Source organism: Protopterus annectens, chromosome 8.part1 (assembly GCF_019279795.1).
Source record: "Protopterus annectens isolate FY-2018-M chromosome 8.part1, PAN1.0, whole genome shotgun sequence".
Lineage (NCBI taxonomy): Eukaryota > Metazoa > Chordata > Ceratodontiformes > Protopteridae > Protopterus > Protopterus annectens.
In genome coordinates, this window is record NC_056742.1 from 147,156,685 (window position 1) to 147,181,086 (window position 24,402).

General features: G+C 40.8%; 1 protein-coding gene across 2 annotated transcripts in view; it reads right to left on the reverse strand.

The window, feature by feature from the left end:
- Positions 1 to 24,402, reverse strand: part of GAN (gigaxonin) — a 1,111,762-nt gene that overhangs the window by 402,163 nt on the left and 685,197 nt on the right. For both annotated transcript variants that reach the window (XM_044081792.1, XM_044081791.1), the window contains exon 9: positions 10,253 to 10,390. In XM_044081792.1, the coding sequence (XP_043937727.1) occupies positions 10,253 to 10,390 (138 nt within the window). The remainder of the gene's footprint in view (positions 1 to 10,252; positions 10,391 to 24,402) is intronic.

Below are 24,402 nucleotides of genomic sequence, written 5' to 3' on the forward strand. Positions count from 1 at the left end.
TAAAAATTTGAGGCATGAACTTTCGCTTTTGTCTCAGACCATTAGTGACTCAATGGAAGCCTCAAAAATAAAAAGATTTTTGGAGCGAACTAATAAAAACTTGGTATCTCTGGAAATGGAGCTTATTGGACAGAAAAAAATCTAAATTGGCAAGAGATGTTAGAGAATATGAGATGGGGAGTGCCTTTACTTACTCCTCCAATCGGAAGAGGGGAAATCAGAAGTGTCAGCACGTTAGGTTTAAGAGTGACGCATCTACATCATTTGCGTCATCTGTAGAAGAGAGTGGGTATGAAACGGATGTGAGCGAGGATTTTCCGGAGCTGCCTCCAGCTGAACAACCTGTTGAACATGTGCGGACAATTCAGAATCAGGAGAGGCAACAGCAACCCATGCAACAATGCAGGCAGGGACAGAAACAGACTAGAAACATTGGATTCCATTACGAGGAATCCAACAGAGGGGACAGAACCAATTTCAGGCAGGGTTCTTATAATGGACAATATTACAACAAAAAATTTAAACGGTGAGTTGAACCGTAATTTGAATTTAGTTGTTAATTTGTCATGCTGTAGTTTAACGGAGGAGGAAGTTTCAGTGTTGAACCTAGTGCTTAAATTTGTACCCACGGTACTACCAAGGGAACATATTATGAGACAGGAAATTTTTAGATTTTTAAGGAAATTGTATCTTAAGAATTATTTTTCTAAAATTTCTAATGTCGTTTGTGCAGCTATTAACGAGTATTCGTCCGATGAATCTGACAATAGTTTTTATTCCTGTTCTGGAGAGTTTGAAGGAATGGGTGAGAATGTAACAGATATGGAATGCTTGAATATACGAAATTTGATTGATACATCTTTTATCCCAACGTATAATAAGTTTGTACCGCCTTTTGAAAATCAACGGATTGCACAGTTCGGGTCTATGGTGAGGTTTGGAGGGGAGAGGATCTGTGACTGTGCATCTTTAAATAGAAGGGAAGTGTTATATAATCTTTCATTTAGAGAATGGTGGGCTTTGAAAAATTTAAGTGAAAGAAGGGATATTGTTATTAAACCCTCTGATAAGGGCAATAAAATTGTAGTGATGAATGCACTCCAATATTTAAATATGTGTAGAATGCACTTGGACAATGTGGAAGTCTATGAAAAATGTACTATTAGTAAATATAAACACGCAATATTGGAATTTGAAAAAAAGTTGGATAGAAGTGTTAGGATGGGCTTTTTTAAGGAGAAGGATGTAAAAGATAAACTTTTTTCTGTTAACAGTGAAGTAGCTACTTTTTTCTGTCTGCCGAAAATACATAAGGATATACGGGAGCCACCAGGCAGACCTATTATTTCAGCTGGAATTACTTTTTATATGATATACGTCTAGTTTTACACAAGATTTTATTACCTTTTGTGAAAGTTTTTCCTACGTATATTCAAGACAGTCTAGATTTATTGCGAAAAATATCCCCGATAGTGTGGAAGAAGGACAGCTATTGGCTAGTCCTAGATGTTAAGAGTTTATATACCTCTACAAAACATGAGGATGGTTTGAAAGCCATTGAATATTTTATGGGTAATGGTCCTCTTTCTAAGTTTACAGTAGAAATGGTGGAATTTTGGTTAAAAAATAATAATTTTTTTCTTTAATAATGAGTTGTATAGACAGAAACAAGGTACGGCTATGGGGGCAGCATTTGCCCCTATGATTGCCAACCTTTTTATGTCTTATTTTGAAAAACAATTTTTATTTAAATTAGATTTTATAAAGAAATATGTGGATCATTATTTTAGATTTATAGATGATTTAATTTTTGTATGTAATGGAGGTTTTGAAGGAATAGACCAATTTATACAAGAAATGCATAATAATACATATGGTTTGTCGTTTGATGGACTGCAGAAAGGCAACAGGGTAATTTATGTAGATCTGGTGTTGGAAGAAAGAGTGGATGGAGGTATTTCTTCCAGTATCCACAGAAAATTTATAGATGGGAATCAATATTTACATGCAACCAGTTGCCATCCCCCACATGTGATTAAAGCATTACCTTATGGAGAGTTAGTTCGTATTTCCAGATTGTGTAATGAAGAAAAAATAATAAAAGAAGAAATGGAACGAACTAAGGAGATGTTTTTGAGGAGAGGTTATGACCCTGAGATTTTACATCAGGCTCAGAATAGGGTCAATAAAGAATTAGAGGGTGGGGTTAGCATTCTAAAATATAAATATACATCGGTAAGAAGACATAATATGGTTGGTTGCAACCAAAATGGGACTAATAGGGATAACTCAATATACTATGTATCAGTATACAATACCAGTAGTGATGAAATAAAATCATTAATTGAGTATTACTGGAGATATTTGTTAGAGGACAATCTATTGAAAAAGATTTTACCTAATAAACCCCTTTTTTCTTATAAGAGAGGTAAAAGTTTAAAAGATATGGTGGTGCATGGAAGATTTTATTTACCGGTGGTTAGTATTCCAAACACTTTGAATGTAAAGGGGACATTGTGCTGTAATAAATGCAGTATTTGTGCTAATGTGGTTAAAACTTTTGATAACATCAATGGTATTAAATTTGAGCCCAAGGATGTTTTTACATGTAGAAGTAAAGGGGTGATTTATGCACTAAAATGCCCATGTGAATTGTTTCAAATAGGGGAAACTAAGAGGGAGTTTCGTATCACATTCACAGAACATGTCAGAGATGTTAAAAATAAAAAAGAAGATAAAATAATAGCTGCACATTTTAAAATGTTCCATAGAAGTGATGCAACAAAGTTGAAAGGAACAATTTTAGAAACTGTTAAGTAGTTTTATGAAGATGAAAACATATTAAAGCATAAACTATGTTATAAGGAAAGTATTTATATTTTAAAGTATAAAACACTTGTGCCAAATGGCCTTAATAATGATTTAAATTGGAAATGTTTACTTTAATGTGGAGAAATGCTTTTAATTGGTGTAACTGATTCTTAATTGAAAGTTAATTGAAGTTTTTTTTTTTTTTTTTTTTTTTTTATATAAATGTTTGAAGAGTGTTAAATATTGTTTGTTACTCCTGGAAGGTGGTTACACCAAAGTGCTAGAGAGTGGAAATAAAAGTTTTGTATGTGCCTTTGCCTTTGTTTGGTTCACTGGGTGATTGTCGTTTTATTTTATTGTGGTGGTGAAGAAGTAGTGGTCATATACAACCATTTGGAAATGGCCTGTTTTGACACAGATTGTCCTGTCTTATTACCTTCACAAAAAACAGCAATTGTTGCGAAGATGTGAAAGGTTTAGTTTTGTCAGAGTTGGACCCAGGTAGTCTGTGAACATCCAAGGTACAGAATGCCATTTTCTCTCTCATTTTAGGTTCAGGAAAGAAAACGGGGAGATGGATAGTTAGGCTTAAAGGGAACTCAGATACCACTTTAGGCAAAAAAAGAAACCCAGTCCCTGTGGAAAATAAGGTGGGGTTTACTCACCATAAGAGCTTGCAACTCAAATACCCTTCTTGCAGTGTTCAGAGAAATGTGTAAAACCGCTTCTCATGTTAAGAACCTCACGTCAACCAGATTAGCTGGTTCAAATGGAGCAACTATTTGCTTCACAAACACAAAATTATGATCCCAAGGAGGGGGCACCAATTTACTTGGAGGCTTCTTATAAAGAACCTTTTTCAAGAACATTTTGACATAAGACTGCCTAGAAAGAGGAAAATCCATGGGCAGACATGCTGAAATGGCTGATAAATGAACCTTGACAGAGGAATAAGAAATGCCATAGTGTAATAACTCACATAGATATTGTTAAACCAGTGAACAACTAGTCCTGAATGGGTGCTGGTTATGTTGTTGGCACCAACTAGAATACCTTTGGCATTTGCTAGTATATGACTTTCTAGCAGCAGGGTTTCTTGCCTCCATTAACACCTGCTGCACGTCCTTAGAAAACAGAAAACAGGTGCCTAAAAATTAAGACTACATCATCAGGGCACTCAAGTGAACATGTGTGATGATAGGGGGTGCATTAAACACCACAGTTCTTTTGTGAGTTTATCCACTCTGTCAGGAAGCTTGTGGTAATTGTCCTGGCCATTTCCAAAAGAAGGGAGAACCACAGTTATCCGGGTCAGAAGGAATTCGCCGCAATGATTTTAGGGCATTAGAGAAGCTAGCACTTAGTCCATTTGAATCAGGTTCTTAACTTGGAAAACAGTTTTACTGAATCATCTGACCTCTGCAAGAAGGGTATCTGAGATACAAACAGTTAATGGTGGAGTCAACTCCATCTCATTTTTCACACAGACAGGATTTCTTTGTGAATTAATCCTTCTTTTATGCTAAAGTGATATCTGTGTTTATTTACCATAACAGTAGATGTTCGTATGATCACTGTTGCAGTAGATGCCCTCTCTCTCCATCTCCCTTGTTTTTTGGTATGCTGTTTATGCCAGGGTATGGACATTATTATTTTTCCTAGCATTGTAACTTTCAGGGCTCAGCCTCCCTCTATCTGATGGCATAGAAGCTCTGAAGGGCTTGGCACACATACCCGTGTCTTTAATCAGGTCAGAGTGCATGAAGGGTGTCCTGAAGCTTTGGAAGCTGGCTGTCTGCTATATCCTATGTAAGACATAACCCATACAGCTAAGGCTACTGCAGCAGTGATAATTTGAACATCTAATGTTACGACAAGTTTACTTACACAATTGTACTTTCCTCTTACTAGGTCAGCTAATGTGAATTTTCAAGGTGAGTAGGCTGGCAGCCTCACATTGGTGCTGGTCTTTCAGGATGGCTCTTTTAATCAGGATCTGTGATTGCTTCACTGTTGTTGCAAAAACCTAGAGGCCCATTTCTCAGTGTATATTAGAGGCAGTGATGTTCCCTTGGTTTTGGAAGTCTCCTTCCCTCCTGAGTATCCCTATCTTTGCATCTGCCGACATTGTCCAACCATCATTAAAAACACTGATGCTGACAGTATTGGTCACAACCTTGTTTGGCTGTACTAGTAGCAATTCGTTTTCCATCAGCTAAAATGAAACGTGTTACTATCCATAATCTTCTTATTCCAAAAGGAAACATGCACAGCTACAGCAATTCACAGAATAACATGTTCTTTTTACTGTGTGACCTTAACCTACCTTCACTTTCAGGACAGCATTTTTTGAGATACTTTTGGCATGTGCACTGCAGAAGACCAAGTTATTCTTTGACTTATTCTGTGCTTCCTTAACTTTCTTTACAATCTCTAGAGTAAACCTGAGATGATCAGAGCACCCATTCTTTACAATATAATCACAAGGACAAGATGAATCTTCTTCCAAGAAAAATGTTGACTGAGCTGCTTAACTACTAATTTGTCAATTTGTCCACGTATTTGTTCCTCACTTTGAATTGTGTGACGATTTAGCAAAGTGTGGTGTCCTGCACTCAGATACAAGTAGTTAGCCTACCTTCTTTACATTTCTAAGAAGAAACTACCATGCCTTTCCTCAGACCAAGAGTCCATGATTTTTCGAAATTTTCGGGTTTGGCAGTGAAAAGGCTGAAAAGGCTAATTTGCAACAATTTCAATCACTTCTTAACCGTAAGCTACAGCAGTTAAGCCATCTCTGTGAACAAGTGTTCATATTATTGTGGATCTGACACTGATAGCAACTACAGCTGCTACACTGGCATGACATGTTTACTTGTGCACTATATCTTACAAATTTAATTTAATTTTATTTTACTTAAAAGCACTATTGCATCTCTTTCATTTACAGTATATCCATCACTGTTAACATTCACAACCTGTCTCATGTCACACGCTGTTAAAGCCACACTTCATACCATACCTCTCAAAATCTTACTGTAAGAAATCTGGACAAAGGCCCAAAAACAGGGACAGATTTTAAATATTGTTCTTATAAACATAGAAAATTGCTAGAATACTTGAATGTGTTGTTATGATGCACTTTCTGAGGACATGATGTGTGTAACAAGTGTGAAACTCGAATGTGTCAATGTTTAGTGACTTCAGTTCTCAATGATTTGCCAGAAAACCAAAAACTTTATGAGAAACAGATAAAAATATGAGGCAAACATCTGGACTTTCTGCAAAAATCTGGACAGTTGAGAGGTATGCTTAATACTGCATTTTTCATGCCACTTGCACCCTATTCATATAACTGCACAATTGTCCCATGTTCACATCTGTTTATGCTTCAGTTGCCTGTACCTCCTTGTCTTCCTCAGCAAACCTGTAAACCTTCTCTGGTTCTGTTCCTAATAATCCCTTCATTTGGTCTATGTTCACAAGTATTCTGCATCATTTTGTGATTTCTACTATTACTGCAAGTAAACCTGCCATTTCCTGTTTCTTTATTTGCGTGTTTGTCTTTCCCCACCTTGTATTAACAGCCAGTAAAACATCTGTTCTTTGGGCAACCTTTTAATTTCCCATACCACTCCAAGTCATTCAGTGTTACAAATAATGCTATCATTGCCTATATGGACTGGGTTGTGTTGGAAAAGTCTCTGCAGACCAGCCCAACTCGGTTAACACAGAAATAAGTGAGTGAGTGAAGGGAATAACTAAACAGCCAAAGAAATCACATTTTACAATCCCCTCTGAAGATTTCTAATCTTACTTCCTCCTAAACACTAACAATGGTCTCCAACAATTTCCAGACTCTCCTTTATTCACAGTACATGAGCAACCCTGTCCCTACCTCCTGGCAATGCCAACATATGTTCTGCTGCAGAAACTGTCCCTCTTTAGCCTGCCCAGCATGCTGCACCACTGATGTACTAAGTACATTTTCTGGGCTGCCATTGCCTCTCTTTTACTACCATTTATACTTCTTTAAGTACCTTAAACACCTCACTTTGCTGTTCCCACACCTCCACAACCCTATCCCACTCTTTCTGATTTTCCTCCCTTCCCCATAGCCTGTAGATCTCTCCTTTTTCTTTCCCTGTGAAGATCCCACAGCTCTGACCCCCCCTAAGTTCATCCCCCCATCATTCTACAAGTGCCTTCATTACTTTCTGTACCGCCTCATCCAGCTTTCAGATCAAATTCCTCTTGAATCTCCTTGCATCTCCCTTCACTATCCTTGTCAACATCCCCCACCCTACGCAACTGATTTTAACATATACAGTCCATATGCCTCCCATCTTTTGCTATGAGTTCCAATGCAACACTTAAGACAACAGCATTACTTTTATCAATTAACATGTTTGCCTTTCCCTATCAAGAGTCCTGCTTTCCACAGTGGTTTCACTCAGTCTGTTTCCCTCAACTGTCTGTCAGTCGAACCTAAATACTTTGAATTTTCTTTACCACAAGCAACACCATACCACAAGCCTCTCCTCTCCAGAAGGCACCACCAGCTTACATTCACTGTACCCATTTTTTGCTCTTTTCAGAAATTATTTAAATTCCATTAAGACCACTAGCAATCACTTCTTTACCCACATGAGCAAAACCAGACCGTCCTTAGCAAACAAATTGTACAACGTTATCTCCTTTTCCACCTTACTGCTAGCATCTCAGTTACTAGTAAAATATGGTAATATTGATTCCGCTTTATTCTACCTGCCATTCACAACAACCCTTCCCTCACAGAGGTCAGTCTAGCTTTACAGCCTAACTTGATTTCCTCAACCATAACCATTTAATCAGCGTCTGCCATGCGGAAGCTGACAACCACTTTTTTCACTCTACTTTTGTCACCAAAATTGACATGTTTACTTGTTCTTAATATTTTGCCTTTTAGGATTGCTGTGCATCTTTGACCCATGTTGGAATTTCAGTTGATCTGTAAAGCTCCTCAGCACCACAGCCTGTTGCATCTTATTCCTCACTTCTTGTTTTGAATGGGTGACTTCCAAAGGTGTTGTGCAGTAACTTGCAGCACTACAGTTAATTTCCCATTTGTTATAACAGTTTAACCCTTCTGTCAGTCATTTAACCAGTTTCAGATCTCAGTTTGTAGATCTTTTGAAAAAAAATGTTTTCTGCTTGTGGAGACATGCATCCTAATCTTGTCCTCCATTTACATTATTTTTAACACAAATCAAATAACCAAGCTGATTCTGTGTGACCTAATCATAACAGAGTGGAGTTTACTCCTAAATGTTTGAAGCACCTCTTTTGTATCACTGTGGCTTGACTGAAGATGCATTTATTGGATGCCAGATGAGCCCTGCCAAATTATCATATCCTGTGGAAAGACTTGTCTCATAAGGACTTTGGGGTACATTTATACTTAATTGACATAACCTACTTTACATCTGCCTAGTAACATGATGCTGCATTTATTTGTACATATTTGTGTGTGTATATATATATATATATATATATATATATATATATATTACTATTTGCCTCCTATATGAAAAAAATAATTTATAAATAATGCTCTCCTATGTATATTTTCCTTCTTTCAAATCAACAATTTCAAGATATTTATCTGTTGCTGTTCATATTTTATGTATTTTCCTGTAACCATGCCTATGTTGTGTATAAGTAATTGCAGGTATGTTTTTTTTTTTAATATGCCTTTTGTCTTTTGGCCCAAGACATGGTTAAAATTGGTTATCAAGACTGTCCAGAAGATATGCACATACATGTGTGCATATATATATATATATATATATATATATATATATATATATATATATATATATATATATATATATGCATGCAAACAACACAACCAATAAGCAGGATGCACATATATACTATAGAGAAACAGAAAAAATATATAGCACTCAAATAGAAGTGGTAATTATCTTTTTAATATACAAATCACGCTCCATGGGACACAAACACAAACCAGGTTTCCCTCCTCAAACAGGAGCTTCTTCAGTGTTAAAGTACATTCTATGACACCAACAACTTGTATAACTTTGCTGATATAAAATTTGAATGTTTTCAAATAAAATTCAGTTCATAAACCAAAATAAAATAAAATAGTGGAATGAATAGATGTTCGCTAAATGTACGGCCAATAAATATAAAATGATAAAAAAGAAAGTACTTCTAAACAAATACAAAAAAAAAGTGTTTTTAAATACTGTGACACCAAGTGGCAAAACAAAATACTCCACACACAGGAAACATAAAAAGCAATTCATATATACACGGCAACGTCAAGTGTCAAACAAAATTACTCGCCATTACCTACTGAAAATTTTGTACATGAAACAGTGTATTAACTATACATAAACCGTCTAGAAATTTCAAGATATCTTTAAAACCGTGAAGATGATTAGCAATAGTTTTCCCCTCTATAGGAGCAGCAGCTTTTTTGTGGCACTATATTGCTATTAAACTTGTCACCTCTTAATAACATCCCTAATTTTAACTAGATTATTGCCATAAGTGGTAAAAACCTCATACATTCAAAACCATAAGTCTTTTGTTCCCTATACCACCACAAATGTTGTCTGGTTTGTCTAGCTGGACACCCAAGAGTGAGTATGGGGCAGAGGTCCTGTGTGTTCTTAGACACCAGAACATCCACAATACTCTTCTTATCCTTTCAGATGTGGTGGAACCTCTTGGATTTCTTGTCCTTTCTTCAGACTTAGCACCTCCTTTTTGATTACTTCTGATGAGGGGCAACTTCTGGCAAACACAGTTACATTAGGGATGGAAAGCTGATGAATGAAATTATACATCTTCAGGATATTATGCACCTAGCCCACTTGATCAGAGCCAACGCTACAATTTCAAAAGCAAATCTTTGCATATTACTTACTGCAGCATTTCTAAGCACCATTCACAAAGATATAAATGAATGTTCAAAGCAAACATTTACAATTAGCATTCATTGTTCAGTAATGATGCAGATCTATTAAACTGTTGCCAGAAAAAGACAGACCCCGAGACAAATGCACCTCACGTGAGTTCATTTTTGGAAGAGTCACAGTTGCGTTACTATGGTTATAATCAGACATTTCAGAAGATGACCCTAGTCCTAAGTGTAGAGCTGTTCTATCAGTGTTTTTCAACCAGTAGTAGTATATATTCAAGTGAGCTCATCACCCCTTGTTTACTTGATCTGCACCATAACTACAGGCACCTTGGCTAGACATAGCTGGTTTGATACTTCACCCACACCTTTCTTACATAGTTAAATCTAACAGTAACAAAATAAAGGCATTTCAGCTTGTACAAAAGGGAACATTAAAGACTATATCATTTAAATCACCTAATAAAAAGAGAAGTCTTCTTGCTTATGACTACTCTGTAAATTCATTACCTTTTAAACTCGTCATGGTAGAACTCAGATTTGCAGGTCACCATCACGCTGTTTTGTTCAACATGCTCATTATCTCGACTTCTGACACCACCAAACACATAAAGCTCCAAACTAACACCACAGGCCACTGCACCAAATCTGAAGAAGGACAGAAAACAAATGTTAGTAGGCCTGGCAAAGGATTTATTCATTGTTATTGACTCATTTATTGTTTCACAGCAGACACATTTCTAGTTTATGGTGGAAATGAACCCAATATCAGTCAATCTAAAAAATCAGTACAACTAACTGCATCAGTCCCTTGTACTGTAACACAAAATCTATTTACATCCAAAAGATTAAACTTCTGGTTCAGATCATTAGAATGCAGTACAGAAGGGGTGGGAGGTACAGATATATGCTAAATGAGATATGCACACTTAGATGAATAGTAACTCCAGGAATGCTGTCCCGAAATCACAAGTCCAGAAACAGTCTTACACATGTTGTCGTTATCACAAATGTTCAAGCCTTTTTTTCCACCTTTACCAGGAATTTCTCTTTCCCCTGCAATTTTAAGACTGAGGAATTGGTATTGGCAAAGCAATGTGAAGTGATGCAGGAGGTAGGGGGTTGCCCTTGCAAAAGTCTCTAACAGAGCTACTGTGATGAGCCTGAACTATCCAGTTTACTGGGGGAGGGCTACGACTCCTGGGCACACAAGAAAACAAAAGATGCTAAGTATGAAGAGTCACAAATGGAAAATCATAATGCAGCTCTGCTGGCATGCAGTGATAAACCCTTGCTTATGACTCAGATGACCTAAGTCTGACTAATGGCTTGGCTACCTGTTGTAGCTATGATGGGATGGGGAAGGGAACAATGAGACTTTGCCTGGTTGCCTGTTTTAGAGGGATGTATGCCATTTTTATAACCTAGGTCCCCAGCCCCATGTTTCCACTTTGTCATTGTCATCACAGTGTTATTTGAATTTCAATTTCTCTACATGCAGTGAGAGTGGTGTCATATTACTGAAGGCTGTTGGGGATGTGAGCACCTGCCAGCTAGCATCAGCAAAGGAAATTGTACTTTTGTAGCTCACAACAATGGCACTGAGCTTTAGGAAGCAAGAAGCAGGCCTTCTGTTTGTACTATGTCACCTCCAGCAGGCAATGCATAAAGCATGCCATGGGCAAAATATCTGTCAGGTGTCAGTGGTGATGACTGCTGGAGTGTGAGGCTCTACAACTTCCCCCCTCCAGGTTTCACAGTTGGGCATCAGCCAGTGCATATTGTTTTATCTTGCTGTCTGTTTGTACTATGTCACCTCCAGCAGGCAATGCATAAAGCATGCCATGGGCAAAATATCTGTCAGGTGTCAGTGGTGATGACTGCTGGAGTGTGAGGCTCTACAACTTCCCCCCTCCAGGTTTCACAGTTGGGCATCAGCCAGTGCATATTGTTTTATCTTGCTGTCCCTCTAGTCCCTAGAGGCGGACAGTCAAACTATAAAGGGTGTTAATGTAACCCTAAGCAAAGCTCCTATACTAGCTAACAGCCTTCAACGGACCTAATCAAAGATCTGCAAGTATGAAATGGGTAAAAGAAAAAGGAAGCATTTGCAAGTGTTTTACACCAATACATGTAGAATAAAGTGAATATGCTTAAGAAGACTTGGAAGACAGACCCAGCAAAGGAAAATCTACATGAGAATTCAGATCTGGACTACTGAGATTTTTAAAGGTATGCACTCACAACCCGCTGGCAAAAGCCCTAATGTTTTTCACAGATTTATTCCTGAAAATGGTACCAGCAGCAGCCATTTCTTTAGCCAATACCCTTCCGTTATACTATAAAAGAGATCAATGGACATCCTGCTGGCAGCAAACAATAAAGTCAGCCATTGTTAATAGTTTGATTGGCTACTGGAATCCCTTCCTAAAACCAAGAGAAATGAGGTGAACAACTAAGTTGTTGTGTAAAGGTCTTTTATAAGGCAGAACTGAAAATACTAGTATACAAAAACAATCCAAGGCACCCTCACTTCTATGTTTAGCTTCAGGAAAAATAAGTCTGCAAACTGAAATGAATTGTTATGGGAAACTAGCTTTGGAAAAAAGTGAGATTTGGTTTTAAGAGACAGAGGTTATATATGAAACACAAAAAAAAACATCATTACACATAATGACCATGAACTCCTAACATCCACTGACAGACATCAAGATTAACAAGAAAGCTAGCTGACAGCAATAAAAAAAGATAGAGAGGATGCACAAGTGAAAGGAACAACTGCAAATTCAGGTTGCAAACAGGAAGTGATTAATAAATAAGACCTTACACAAAGGATCCTTTTCTTTGGAATTTCTTGAACAACTTTTGTTGGTCCAAGGGTTTAATATACCAAAGGTTGTCAAAGACCATCATAGCTTAAATATGTGACTTAACAGTAAATATCTCTAACTCAAATCAAATGCCTGAGGTACACACAACTATTTTGGACTGATGCTGTGTTTTTAACCCAGATACAGAATAATTTATTTTTGCTGTTATCTTAAAGGTTGAGAGCTTCCAATATGTGATACTCCCCCAGACGGCCAGAAAAGAGGAAAGGATCCACCTGAGAGGCCAAGATGTCAACTGAACATTGACCCCATAGTTGGGAGGAAAAATATGAACTTGAATAATACTCTGTTGCAAGGGTACTCTGGACCAGGAATCAATATCGCTTGGGTTGTAGTAGTCTAACCAGAAAGTCTATGAATTTGTAAATTTGACTTTGTTGGGATACAGATATGAAAAGTAATGGAATAAGTTTGCAGACATTGCTCACTGTAAGGAAAATAATCTACTACTTCTGCAGAACAGAGCAAGATAAACGCAGTACTCACCATGTGAAACATTCAAAGAGAAATGACCAGTACTTGAAGTGTAACTGCCTGCTATAAACTGAAATATTCTGTTTAGGTAGTCAGTGAAGCAGTCTGTAGCATCAGGGCTAAAGTTAACTCATCTGCATTTATAGTTCAAGTTGTGTAAATCAAGACTGGAACCCACAGTACTACTGCAGAAAAGCAAGTGCCCACAGCACTTCCACAGCATATGCATGAGCGCTCTTCACTTTGCAGTGCTGCAAGGACATCATTAGTTAAAAAGTGCTTAATGGGTTACACAAAACTCAATGTTTATAATTCTTTAACATCTTACTATTGCCATAGGATTTTTCCCAGTAAAAATGCATTTTTTTGGATGAATCCAGACAGTAATGATAGACGGGTCTATCACGTTGTTGAACATTTAAAACTTCGAACACCATATGGTCGACACCATATGTTTAAACTTTAAAAGTTCCACAATGGAATAAAAAAAAACACAAAAAAAAAACTTACCTGCAGGTTGTAAGCAGGGGGCAGCAAGCCCCCCCACCCCCATTACTTAAATATACCAACTCTGAGATAGCACTACATTGCAGGAAAGGGAAAGCTTCCCTTATGGAGATCTCCATTGAAATATTCGAAGTTTTACAAGTTCAAACATATAGTTTTGACCATATGATGTTCGAACTTGTAAAAGTTCGACAACGTGAATGGGACCCATGACAGACATGCACAATGTATACAATCTGAATGCTACAGTGGACAACATGAACTACTGACAACAATGGACTACACACAGGTCACAGAGTGATCATGCAGGCAGTGTGCTTTTTGTTCAAGAAAGCGATTAATGTAAATTTGGACTTAAAATTATATTTGTACTTACAACTGTCCTAAATCCATGACTCCTAAGGAAAATGTCAGCACCTCACCAGCTAATCTGCCCATCTCAGAAGATGAACTATCCTGACTGACTGTAAGCCCAAGAGTTCCTCACTGACCGCCATTTCCTATGCTAACCATTTATGGGTATTTTTCAGCAACAAAAGGTGATGTGCAGGAAAATGAGCATGGCAGTATAAAGGCATTTTTCAGTTAGCCGTACTTTGAGAAACAGCATTTTAATGTCATGTTTTTAAGCAAACTTTTGAAGCTTTGAAACTTTCATTATGATTCTGTATTGTAATGTGTAGTGCAGAACAGGATCTACTGGCTGTACTTCATTTCTTTACTTAGCTGTTGTTAACCAGGTATGTGGGCTGGTCCAAATACCCTCTTTAGCCAAGATTCGGGCCATGCGAGCAAAGACACCACATATACAATTTGCGTATATTAATCACACAAACTAGAAAGTACAGGTGTGTACCTACCATAAATGTAGATGTTCGAGTGTATTCACTGTTGCAGTCATTACTCTTGGGTTATCCTGCTGGCAGGCTACCCTCAGTTGGCCAGAATTCCAAAGTCGGTTGCTGTCGCCTCTTCCTTGACGTCAGCGAGCCAGGGGTATAAAAGATGCAGCTGACGCCATTTTCTTCAGTTTTTCTTGCCCCAGATGTCAGGTGCCCCCAAACTGGTAGGCTGAAAAATATGCCAATAAAAATGCATGCACAAAAATAAAATTTCCGTCATCTACAAGCAAATACACCAAATAGGTTGTCTAGGATAGAGAAGTGCAGACAAGTCCAGATAAGTCCCAGCAAAGAAAAGGGGGATGGTGGGTGGGTAACATGGACTGCAACAGTGAATACACTCGAACATCTACATTTATGGTAGGTACACAACTGTACTATGTTCGTGTTTCACTGTTGCAGTCATTACTCTTGCGTTGAATCCCAAAGCTGAGAAAGGGCGGCTGGGTTAAATAGGGTTAGGAGAGGCTAAGAGGCCCTGCAGAACTGCAGTGGGAAAGCCGGCTGTGGACCTAGAGTAAAGAGGTAAGTGGTAGTGCTTTCTGAAGGTGTGCACTTAACTCCAAGTTGCAGCCTCTAAGATATCTTTGGTTGGTACTCCTCCGAGGAAGGCTGCTGAAGTGGCTGCTGCTCTGGTGGAATGAGGCCTAATGCCCTTAGGCACTGATTTGCCATGTTGAAAATAGCAGAAATGGATGCAATGGCCTATCCATTTAGAAATAGTCTTTTTGAGATAGCCTTTCCTTGTGATCCTGCAGCATATGACGCAAAGTTGCTCAGTCTTTCTGAAAGCTTTAGTTCTGTCCAAGTAGAAGCGTAACTACCTGTGTATGTCCAAAGAATGCAGAATTTTCTCACCCTTGTTCTGTGGATTTGGATAAAAGGTAGGCAAGTGAATGGTTTGGTTAAGGGCCACACTGCACACCACCTTAGGCATAAATGTAGGGTTTGTCCTTAGAGAAACCCTGTCTGGATGAAAAATGATGAAAGGTTCCACAGCCATGAGTGCTTGTAACTCCGAGACTCGCCTTGCAGAGGTTATTGCTAGGAGCAGAGCTGTTTTCCAGGATAAGAATTATATATGTTGATGCTGGCTCAAAAGGAGGCAGTGTGAGTTTTTCCAAAACATAATTGAGGCCCCAGGCCGGAATTGGTGCTCTCCTTGGAGGTCTAATGTTTTTGGCCCCTCTGAGGTACTGCCTTATTAAAGGATGAGAAAAGATAGGTGGTTCCATATTGTAATGGGCTGAAATGGCATGAATCTTAATTGATGAGAAAGAAAGGCCTTTGTTCAGCATCTCAGTTAGGTATTGTAAAATCTGAGGGATATTTCGTACACATGTGTCACTGCCTTGTTCCTGGTTCCAAGCACAGAATCTCTTCCATTTTTCTGCATAAGATTTGCTGGTTCTGGGCCTCCTGGCCTCCAAGATAACACCCATAACAGCTCTTGAAAGAAGAGTGTTCCGAATGGCTACATTATCCGCCATGCTGCCAGATTTAAGGTCCTGAGTTGGCTGTGCAGGATCTGACTGTTTTGTTGGATCAGTAAGTGAGAAGTTTGAGGCAATATCCATGCTGGACCTTGAGACAAGCTCTTTAGGATTGGGTACCAGTGCTGGCGTGGCCAGTCTGGTGCAATGAGTATCATTTTTGGCTTCTCTTGTCTGACCTTTAGGAGTACCCTGGGAAGGAGAGGCAGTGGAGGAAAAGCATATACCGTTAGATTTTTCCAGCTGAAGGATAGGGCGTCCACTTTCCATGCTTGCTTGTGATAAATCCTTGTGCAAAATCTCTGCAATGGTAGTTGTGAGGGGAAGCAAATAGATCTATGTCTGGGCATCCCCATTTCCTTATTATCATGCTGAAGACTTGTGGATCCAGTTTCCATTCACTGGGATCCATGAGGTTTCTGCTTAGTTCATCTGCCAGAGTATTTGTTTTTCCTGGCAGGAATTATGCTTGCAGGTGAACTTGAAAAGCCAATGCTGTGTCCCATAAGGTCACTGCTTGTCTGCAGAGGGGGTAGGAATGTGTACCTCCCTGCTTGTTTATGTACCACATGACCGTAGTGTTGTCTGTCTTTATCAGTAACTGTCCTGGATGAAGCAGGTCCTTGGAAGGTGTCAGGGCATTTTGAACAGCTAGCATCTCTTTTTGATTGATGTGAAGATGCATCTGGTTTGCAGGCCATGTGTCCTGAATACATTTTCCTGTCATATGGGGCCCCCAGGCATAGTCTGATGCATCCGTTGTCAGTATCTGTCTGGCTGTGGGTATTCTGAATGGCAGGCCCTTGTTGTGGTGACAGGCTTCTGCCCACCATCGAAACTCCTGTTGCAGGCAGGGAATAAGTGCAATTACTGTCTCCAGGCTGTGGCAATGCTGAGTCCAAACACTTTTTAGATACCATTGTAGTTTCCTCATATGCAGTCTGGCATATGGAATTAGTAGAATGCAAGATGCCATAAAACCCAAGGCCTGCAGGATTTTCCTTGCAGATAAGTGGGTTTTTGTTGCCAGTTTCTTGAAGTAAGTAGTCAGTTACTTTTGTTTGTCTGGCGTGAGATAAGCCATCTGGGCAGTTGTGTTTAAGCTTGCACCCAGGAATATTATCTCGTGAGAGGGCACTAGTTTTGATTTCTTTTCATTTACTGTGTACCCTAGGCCAATTAGTAATCTTTTTACAAATGCCAGATGCTTCAGAAGAGTGTCTTTGTTCTCTGCTTGAATTAGGCAGTCATCCAAGTAGGGATATATTTGAATTCCTTTTTGTCTGCAAAACGCAATTACTGGTGCCAGGTATTTTGTGAAGACCCTGGGCGCAGTAGATAAGCCAAAGGGCAGTGCAGAGAATGGTAATGCATTGAGCCAGCTATGAATCTGAGGTATTTTCTGCAAGACTGTCTGATTGGGACATGCAGGTATGCCTCTTTTAGGTCCAATGTTATGAGCCAGGCCTTCTTGCCCAGCATGGGCAGTAGCTGCTGTAGAGTCAACATCTTGAATTTTGGAACTTCCAGAAACGTATTTAGTAGAGATAGGTCCAGTATTGGTCTCCAGGTTTTGTCCTTTCTGGGTACTAGAAAGAGTCTGGAGTAAAATCCTTGCCCCTGCTCTTGTTGTGGTACTTGCTGAATGGCACTCATGTCCATGAGGGCTGTAATTTGTTTTTGTGCCTCTGCCCATTGATTGTGTGGCAGGTCTGGCATACCTTTTGACCTTGGTAGGGTGTGAAAATGGAACCTGTAGCCTTGGGACACTATGTTCAGGACCCATTTGTCTTGGGTAACCATTTGCCAATTTGATGAAGAAAGCCCCTAAGGGGGCTGCCAAAAGAAAAGTGCTTGGATCTGGTAGAGGAAAGTCATTGGGATTGTTTCCTGTAAGGTTGTGATTTGTCTTCTCTGCTTTTGGAGGTAGGAGCACCCCATTGTTTAGGCCTGTATGAGCCTTGGGGCTGAGATCTGCCTCTGGGATGCCTGTATATGCCTCTTTGTGGTCTGTTTGACACTGGAAAGGACCAATTTTTAGAGGGCCAGTTCCTGCTAAACCTGGGTCGCTGTACCTGTAAGAAATCCTAGACTGTCTGCATGGACTTTACTTTATCCTCCATTTTTTTCAACACCTCTTCTGCTTTAGTACCAAACAAAGTATCATGCTGTAATGATGCATCTAATAATTTTGCTTCAACATGATCAAGCAGATTCTGTTCCTTTAACCAAAAATGCCTCCTAATAACAGAAAGTACAGTTTTGTACCTACCATAAATGTAGATGTCCGACAGGTATGCAACTGCAGTCCTGACATATGGGGTTGTCCTGCCTCAGGCAGCCCTTCGGTCGGCCGGATTCCAAAGTCTGGGTCCGGCATCGGCTGATGTCGCCCTTTCCCCGATGACAGAGTGCCTGGGGTATAAAAACGTCAGCCGACGCCATCTTCTTCAGTGTTTCTTGCCCCAGATGCCAGGTGCCCTCTAAGGAAGGCTAAATTTTGAAAAATAGAGAAAAATTCCAGACAAGTACAACAGCATAAAAACAAATACACCATAAAAGATTACCCCAGGTAGCTAAAATGAGGGGTAGAAGCCCAAAAGTATACCACAGAGGGGTAGGTGGGAGGGAAAACCTGACTGCAGTTGCATACCTATCGGACATCTACATTTATGGTAGGTACAAAACTGTACTATGTCCTTCAAGGATGCAACTGCAGTCCTGACATATGGGTTGAATACCATAGCCAACCTGGGGGTGGTAGGCACTAAGACAAAGATGGTGTAGCTAAAATGCCCTGAAGGACTGCAGAGGCAAACCCTGCTCTGGACCTGGAGTATAAAGGCAGGTTGTAATGTTTGGAAAATGTATGCACGGAGCTCCATGTAGCAGCTTCTAAAATGTCCTTTGTTGCCACTCCTCTTAAAAAGGCTGTGGAGGTGGCTGTAGCTCTGGTGGAATGTGGCCTGATGTCAGCTGGCACAGTTTTTCCATGAAAAGAGTAGCAGAATCGAATGCAATTTCCAATCCATTTAGAAATTGTCTGTTTGGAAATTGCTTTTCCCTGCAATCCAGCAGCGAAAGCTACAAAAAGCTGGTCAGATTTTCTGAAAGACTTTGTTCTGTCCAAGTAGTAGCGCAACTGTCTGTGTATGTCCAAGGTGTGCAGAAGTCTCTCTCCTTTATTTTGAGGATTGGGAAAGAAGGTAGGCAGGTGAATAGCTTGATTCAGGGACACCCTGGATACCACCTTTGGCATGAATGACGGACTGGTTCTCAAAGAAACTCTGTCCTGGTGAAAAATGAGAAATGGTTGTATTGCCATAAGGGCCTGTAGCTCAGAGACTCTTCTTGCTGAGGTTACTGCCAGAAGGAAGGCTGTCTTCCAAGACAGAAATTGCAACTCTGAAGATGCTGCTGGTTCAAAGGGAGGAAGAGTTAATTTTTCCAGCATGAAGTTGAGGTCCCATGCAGGCACTGGTGGTTTCCTTGTTGGGTTGATATACCTCTTAGAAACTGTCTTAGCAATGGGTGAGAAAACACAGGCGGATCAGTGTTATATTTGGCAGATATTGTTGAAGCATGTATTTTTATGGACAAATATGAAAGGCCATTGTGGAGCATTTCAGCCAAGTATTCCAGGATCTGTGGAATGCTCATCACTGATGGGTCTTGACCCTTTTTGCTGTTCCAGATAAGAAATCTCTTCCATTTTGCCGTGTATGTTTTTCTAGTGGAAGGTCTGCGCGCCTCCAGGATGATATCTTTTACCCTTTTGGAAAGTGTATCCTGAGTAATAGTCATGGAATCTTCCAAGCTGTCAGCTTCAATGTTTTCAAGCTGGGGTGTAGTGTCCTGTAATTGTGCTGTGTCAGAAGAAGTGGCCATTGAGGAAGGAGCCACGGATTGGTGTGTGTCAAGCTCCGTAGCAGTGGGTACCAGTGTTGTCTTGGCCAGTCTGGAGCTATCAGTATGACTTTCGGTTGCTCTGTCTTGATCTTTAGTAACACCTTGGTCATCAAAAGAAGAGGTGGGAAGGCATATAGAGTTAGAGAGTTCCAACTGAAGGAGAGGGCGTCCACCTTCCATGCTTGAGGATGGTATGTCCTTGTGCAAAACTTTTTCAGATGGTGATTGAAGTGGGAGGCAAAAAGATCTATATCCGGCCTTCCCCATGCTTGAGCTATTTGTAAGAAAATGTCTGGATGCAACATCCATTCGTGTAGATCCATGATGTTTCTGCTTAGGCTGTCTGCCAGAACATTGTCCTTCCCTGGTACAAACTGGGATTGTAGCTCTATTTTCAATTGTAGGGAAATATCCCAGAGATTCGTTGCCAGTCTGCAAAGAGAGTAGGAATGGGTACCTCCTTGCTTGTTTATGTACCACATAACTGTGGTATTGTCTGTCTTTATTAGTAGATGGCCCTGATGCATGAACTTTTCGAAGGCCTTGATTGCATGTATCACTGCCAGCATTTCTTTTTGGTTGATATGCAGGTGCTTTTCTTTTTGTGTCCATTGTCCTTGAATGCATCTGCCCTCCATGTGCGCCCCCCATCCATGGTCTGAGGCATCTGTTGTTATGGTTTGACTTGTATGAGGCTTGCTGAACGGCAGACCTGTGTTTATCTGGCTTGCTTGAGCCCACAACAGAAATTCCTTTTGAAGGCATGGAATGAGTGGGATCAATGTTTCCAGGCTGTGGCTGTGCTGAGACCATAGACTTTTTGGGTACCATTGTAGTTTCCTCATATGCAGCCTTGCATGTGGAATCAGAAGAATGCAAGATGCCATGAAACCCAGGGCCTGCAGGATTTTCCTTGCAGTCATCTGGGTGTGTGTTGCCAATCTTCTGAAGTATTCTGGTAATTGTTTTTGTTTTTCTTTTGTCAGAAATGCCATCTGGGTGTTTGTGTCCAGTGTGGCACCCAGGAAAGGTATTTGTTGGGATGGTACGAGACTTGATTTCTGAATATTGACTGTGTATCCCAAGGCCTGCAGTAGGTGAATGACATAGTCCAAGTTTTTTAACAAGGCTTGTTGGCTGTCCGCTTGTATAAGGCAGTCGTCCAGGTAAGGGTATATTTGTATCCCCTGAAGTCTGCAATGTGCAATTACTGATGCCAGGCATTTCGTGAACACTCTGGGTGCAGTAGATAAGCCAAAGGGCAATGCTGAGAATTGATAATGCTCTGAGCCTGCAAGAAATCTGAGGTATCTTCTGCAACTTTGTCTGATTGGGACATGCAGGTATGCCTCCTTGGGGTCCAGAGTTACCAGCCAAGACCCCTTGCCCAGCATGGGAAGGAGTTGCTGTAAAGTCAGCATTTTGAATTTTGGCACAATAAGGTAAGTATTCAGTGCGGACAAGTCCAGAATGGGTCTCCATTGGTTTTCTTTTCTTGGAACAAGGAATGGTCTTGAATAAAATCCTTGTCCTTGTTCTGCAGAAGGAACCTTTTCTATTGCTCTTATTTGAAGTAGGTTTGTTATTTGTTTGAGTGCCTCTGCCCTTTGATTTGGTGGCAGGTTTGGCCTGCCATGTCTTGTTGGCAGTGTATGAAAATGGAATCTGTATCCTTTGTCTATTATCTCCAGTATCCATTTGTCCTTTGTACTATTGTGCCAATTTTTTGAGAATAAAGATAATTTTCCACCCAAAGGTGCTTCTAATTGAGCCCTGGATGGCGGAGTCAAAGTCAAGTCATTGAGATTGTCCTGGCTGAGCAGTGGAATGTCCTGCCCCACCTCTCTGGTTCGGAGGCTGCCATTGACGTCCTCTGTAGGAGCCTCGTGTTTGCCCTCTACCTCTGCCACGTCTGTTTTTGCCTCCTTGAAATTTGTCTGTGTCAGGAAAGGACCAATGCTTAGAAGGCCAATTCCTGCTGAATCTTGGAGGCTGTACCTGGAGGAAATCTTTGACTGTTTGCACTGATTTTACCTTTTCTTCTATTTTCTTTAAAACCTCTTGTGCAGTAGCACCAAATAGCTTATGTTTCTCTAGTGGTGCGTCCAAAAGCTTAATTTTCACATGGTCTGGCAATGTTTGTTCCTTTAACCAAGCATGTCTGCGTATGACCGCACCTGTCATTGCTGCTCTACATGAAGCTTCCAATGCATCATATCCACACTGAAGGAAATGGCTGCTAACCTGCTTAGTATTATGAACCAATTCCTGATACTGAATCATATGAAATTGACAATTTAATGCTCGCATAGAAGGGGTGGAAGATGTATATATTTTCTTGCCCCACCTTTCTAAAGCCCCAGAATCTCTTTCCGAAGGGAGTGGGTTCTTAGCAGTAGTGGAGGAAACCCCTTTAGGCCCCTGAGAAATAGTTTCAGGGTCAGCAGTATGGCCCTTGTACAGAAATTGATGTGTGTCTGGGACCCTGTAGTACCTGTCTGGCTTGACAGGAGCAGGGGGGAGGGAGTCAGGGGAAACGCTAGATTCTAACTACACATCATCTAAAACATTTAAAACTGGAGGAATAGCTAAGGGTCTATGCTGAGGTAGCTTTAAAAATTCCCTTAACCTTTTCCTAGAATCTGAGTATTCTTGGCCTTGCCATTTGAAGTGTTCCCTCATGGAATGAAGCGTTTCCCCAAAGGTAAACTCCTCAGGAGGAGAAGCAGAGGGAATAGATTCCTCCGCATCAGAATCCTCGTAGGCCGGGAAGGCCTCCTTCTGGTAGTCTGAATGTGCAGAATCACCTGAGGCCTCATCGGAGGACTGGGAGTCTACCTGCTCAACCCTAGGCCTCTTGTCAGAAGGCGGCTGAGAGCCTCTATCTGGATGAGGCTGTGAACCCCTAATTAAAGAAATAAGGTCCTCAGCTAAACTTAAAATTTGAGAACCAGAAGTGGATCCCAGAGAAACAGATCTTGGAGGGAGAGACTTAGCCTGTTTGGCAGTCTTAGCACGTGTGTAGGCCTTAATGGACATAGACACTGGAGGCCTGGCAGCCCCTGGAGTAGTCTTATCCACTGAAATGATGTCAGAAATATCCTGGGCTACGCTCTCAGAGGGGAGCACAGAAACCGGCACCGAGCTGGCCTCCGGTACCGAAGTAACCGGTGGAGCGGTGTCGTCGGTCTGTAGCGGTTGCGAAACCAGCTCAGAAGAGACCGAGACACTCGCGGTAGGCCTAAGCGTGGTGTCAGCCGAGACCGCGGACCACGGGTGTCGGTCCTTATCCTTCCGTTTTTTAGGTAAATGTGCTGTCGGAAGCTCTGACGGCATGATATAACAGAAATCTTCCCCAAAATAATCCTGTGCAAACTCTGACCGACGCCTAAGAGTGCGTTTATTGAAAGAGGCACAAGCTGCACAGGCCGAGACGTTGTGTTCTGGGCCTAGGTAGGGTAAGCAGTAAGAGTGGAAATCCTTATGAGGTATTTGTTTCCCACAAGTTAAACAATTATTAACTTTTTCACTTTTATCTGACATCGGCTGAGGCAAAAAAAGGTCCCCAATGGGGTACTTAGCTTTTTTGAAGACTTCAGTAGCTGAAAACACAGGAGCTGGTCGACCGGCACTTGCGAACTGCTTCTGCTTCGGGTGCCACGCGGCAAGAAAGACTGAAGAAGATGGCGTCGGCTGACGTTTTTATACCACAGGCGCTCTGACGTTGGGGAAAGGGCGACATCAGCCGACGCCGGACCCAGACTTTGGAATCCGGCCGACTGAAGGGCTGCCTGAGGCAGAACAACCCCATATGTCAGGACTGCAGTTGCATCCTTGAAGGACATCCTGTAACAGCGGCCCTGCAAGAGGCCTCCAGTGAATCATAACCACATTGCAAAGTATGCTTTCCCACTTGTTCAGCTGCATGCAATAAATCCTGCAATTCCTTGTTCTCTGAACATTTAGTATTTGTCAACATTTTCTGTTTAAGCAGTGACATTAAATATTGCTGATATTTAAGCATATGAAACTGACAATTTAAAGCCCTTACAGCCAGGGTAGCAGAAGTGTAGACTTTTTTCCCCCCATCTGTCTAGAGCCCTAGAATCCCTATCAGAGGGGACAGGGTTTTTTGCAGTGGAAGCTTTAACCCCTTTGGGACCCTGAGAGATAGTTTCTGGGTCAGCAACAGGGTTTTTATATAGGAATTTATGAGAATCTGGGACCCTGTAGTATCTGTCCGGCTTAGCAGGTGCAGGAGGTAAAGAGTCAGGGGACAGGCCGGATTCTGAAAATACATCATCTACAATGTCCAGAACAGGTGGAACAGCAAGGGGTCTGTGCTGAGGAAGTAGCAGAAAGTCTCTGAGCCTTTTCTTAGATTCAGAATAATCTTGGCTCTCCCAGTGGAAATGCTCCCTCATGGTATGCAGGGTTTCCCCAAAAGAATAATCCTCAGGAGGAGAGGCTGGAGGAATGGATTC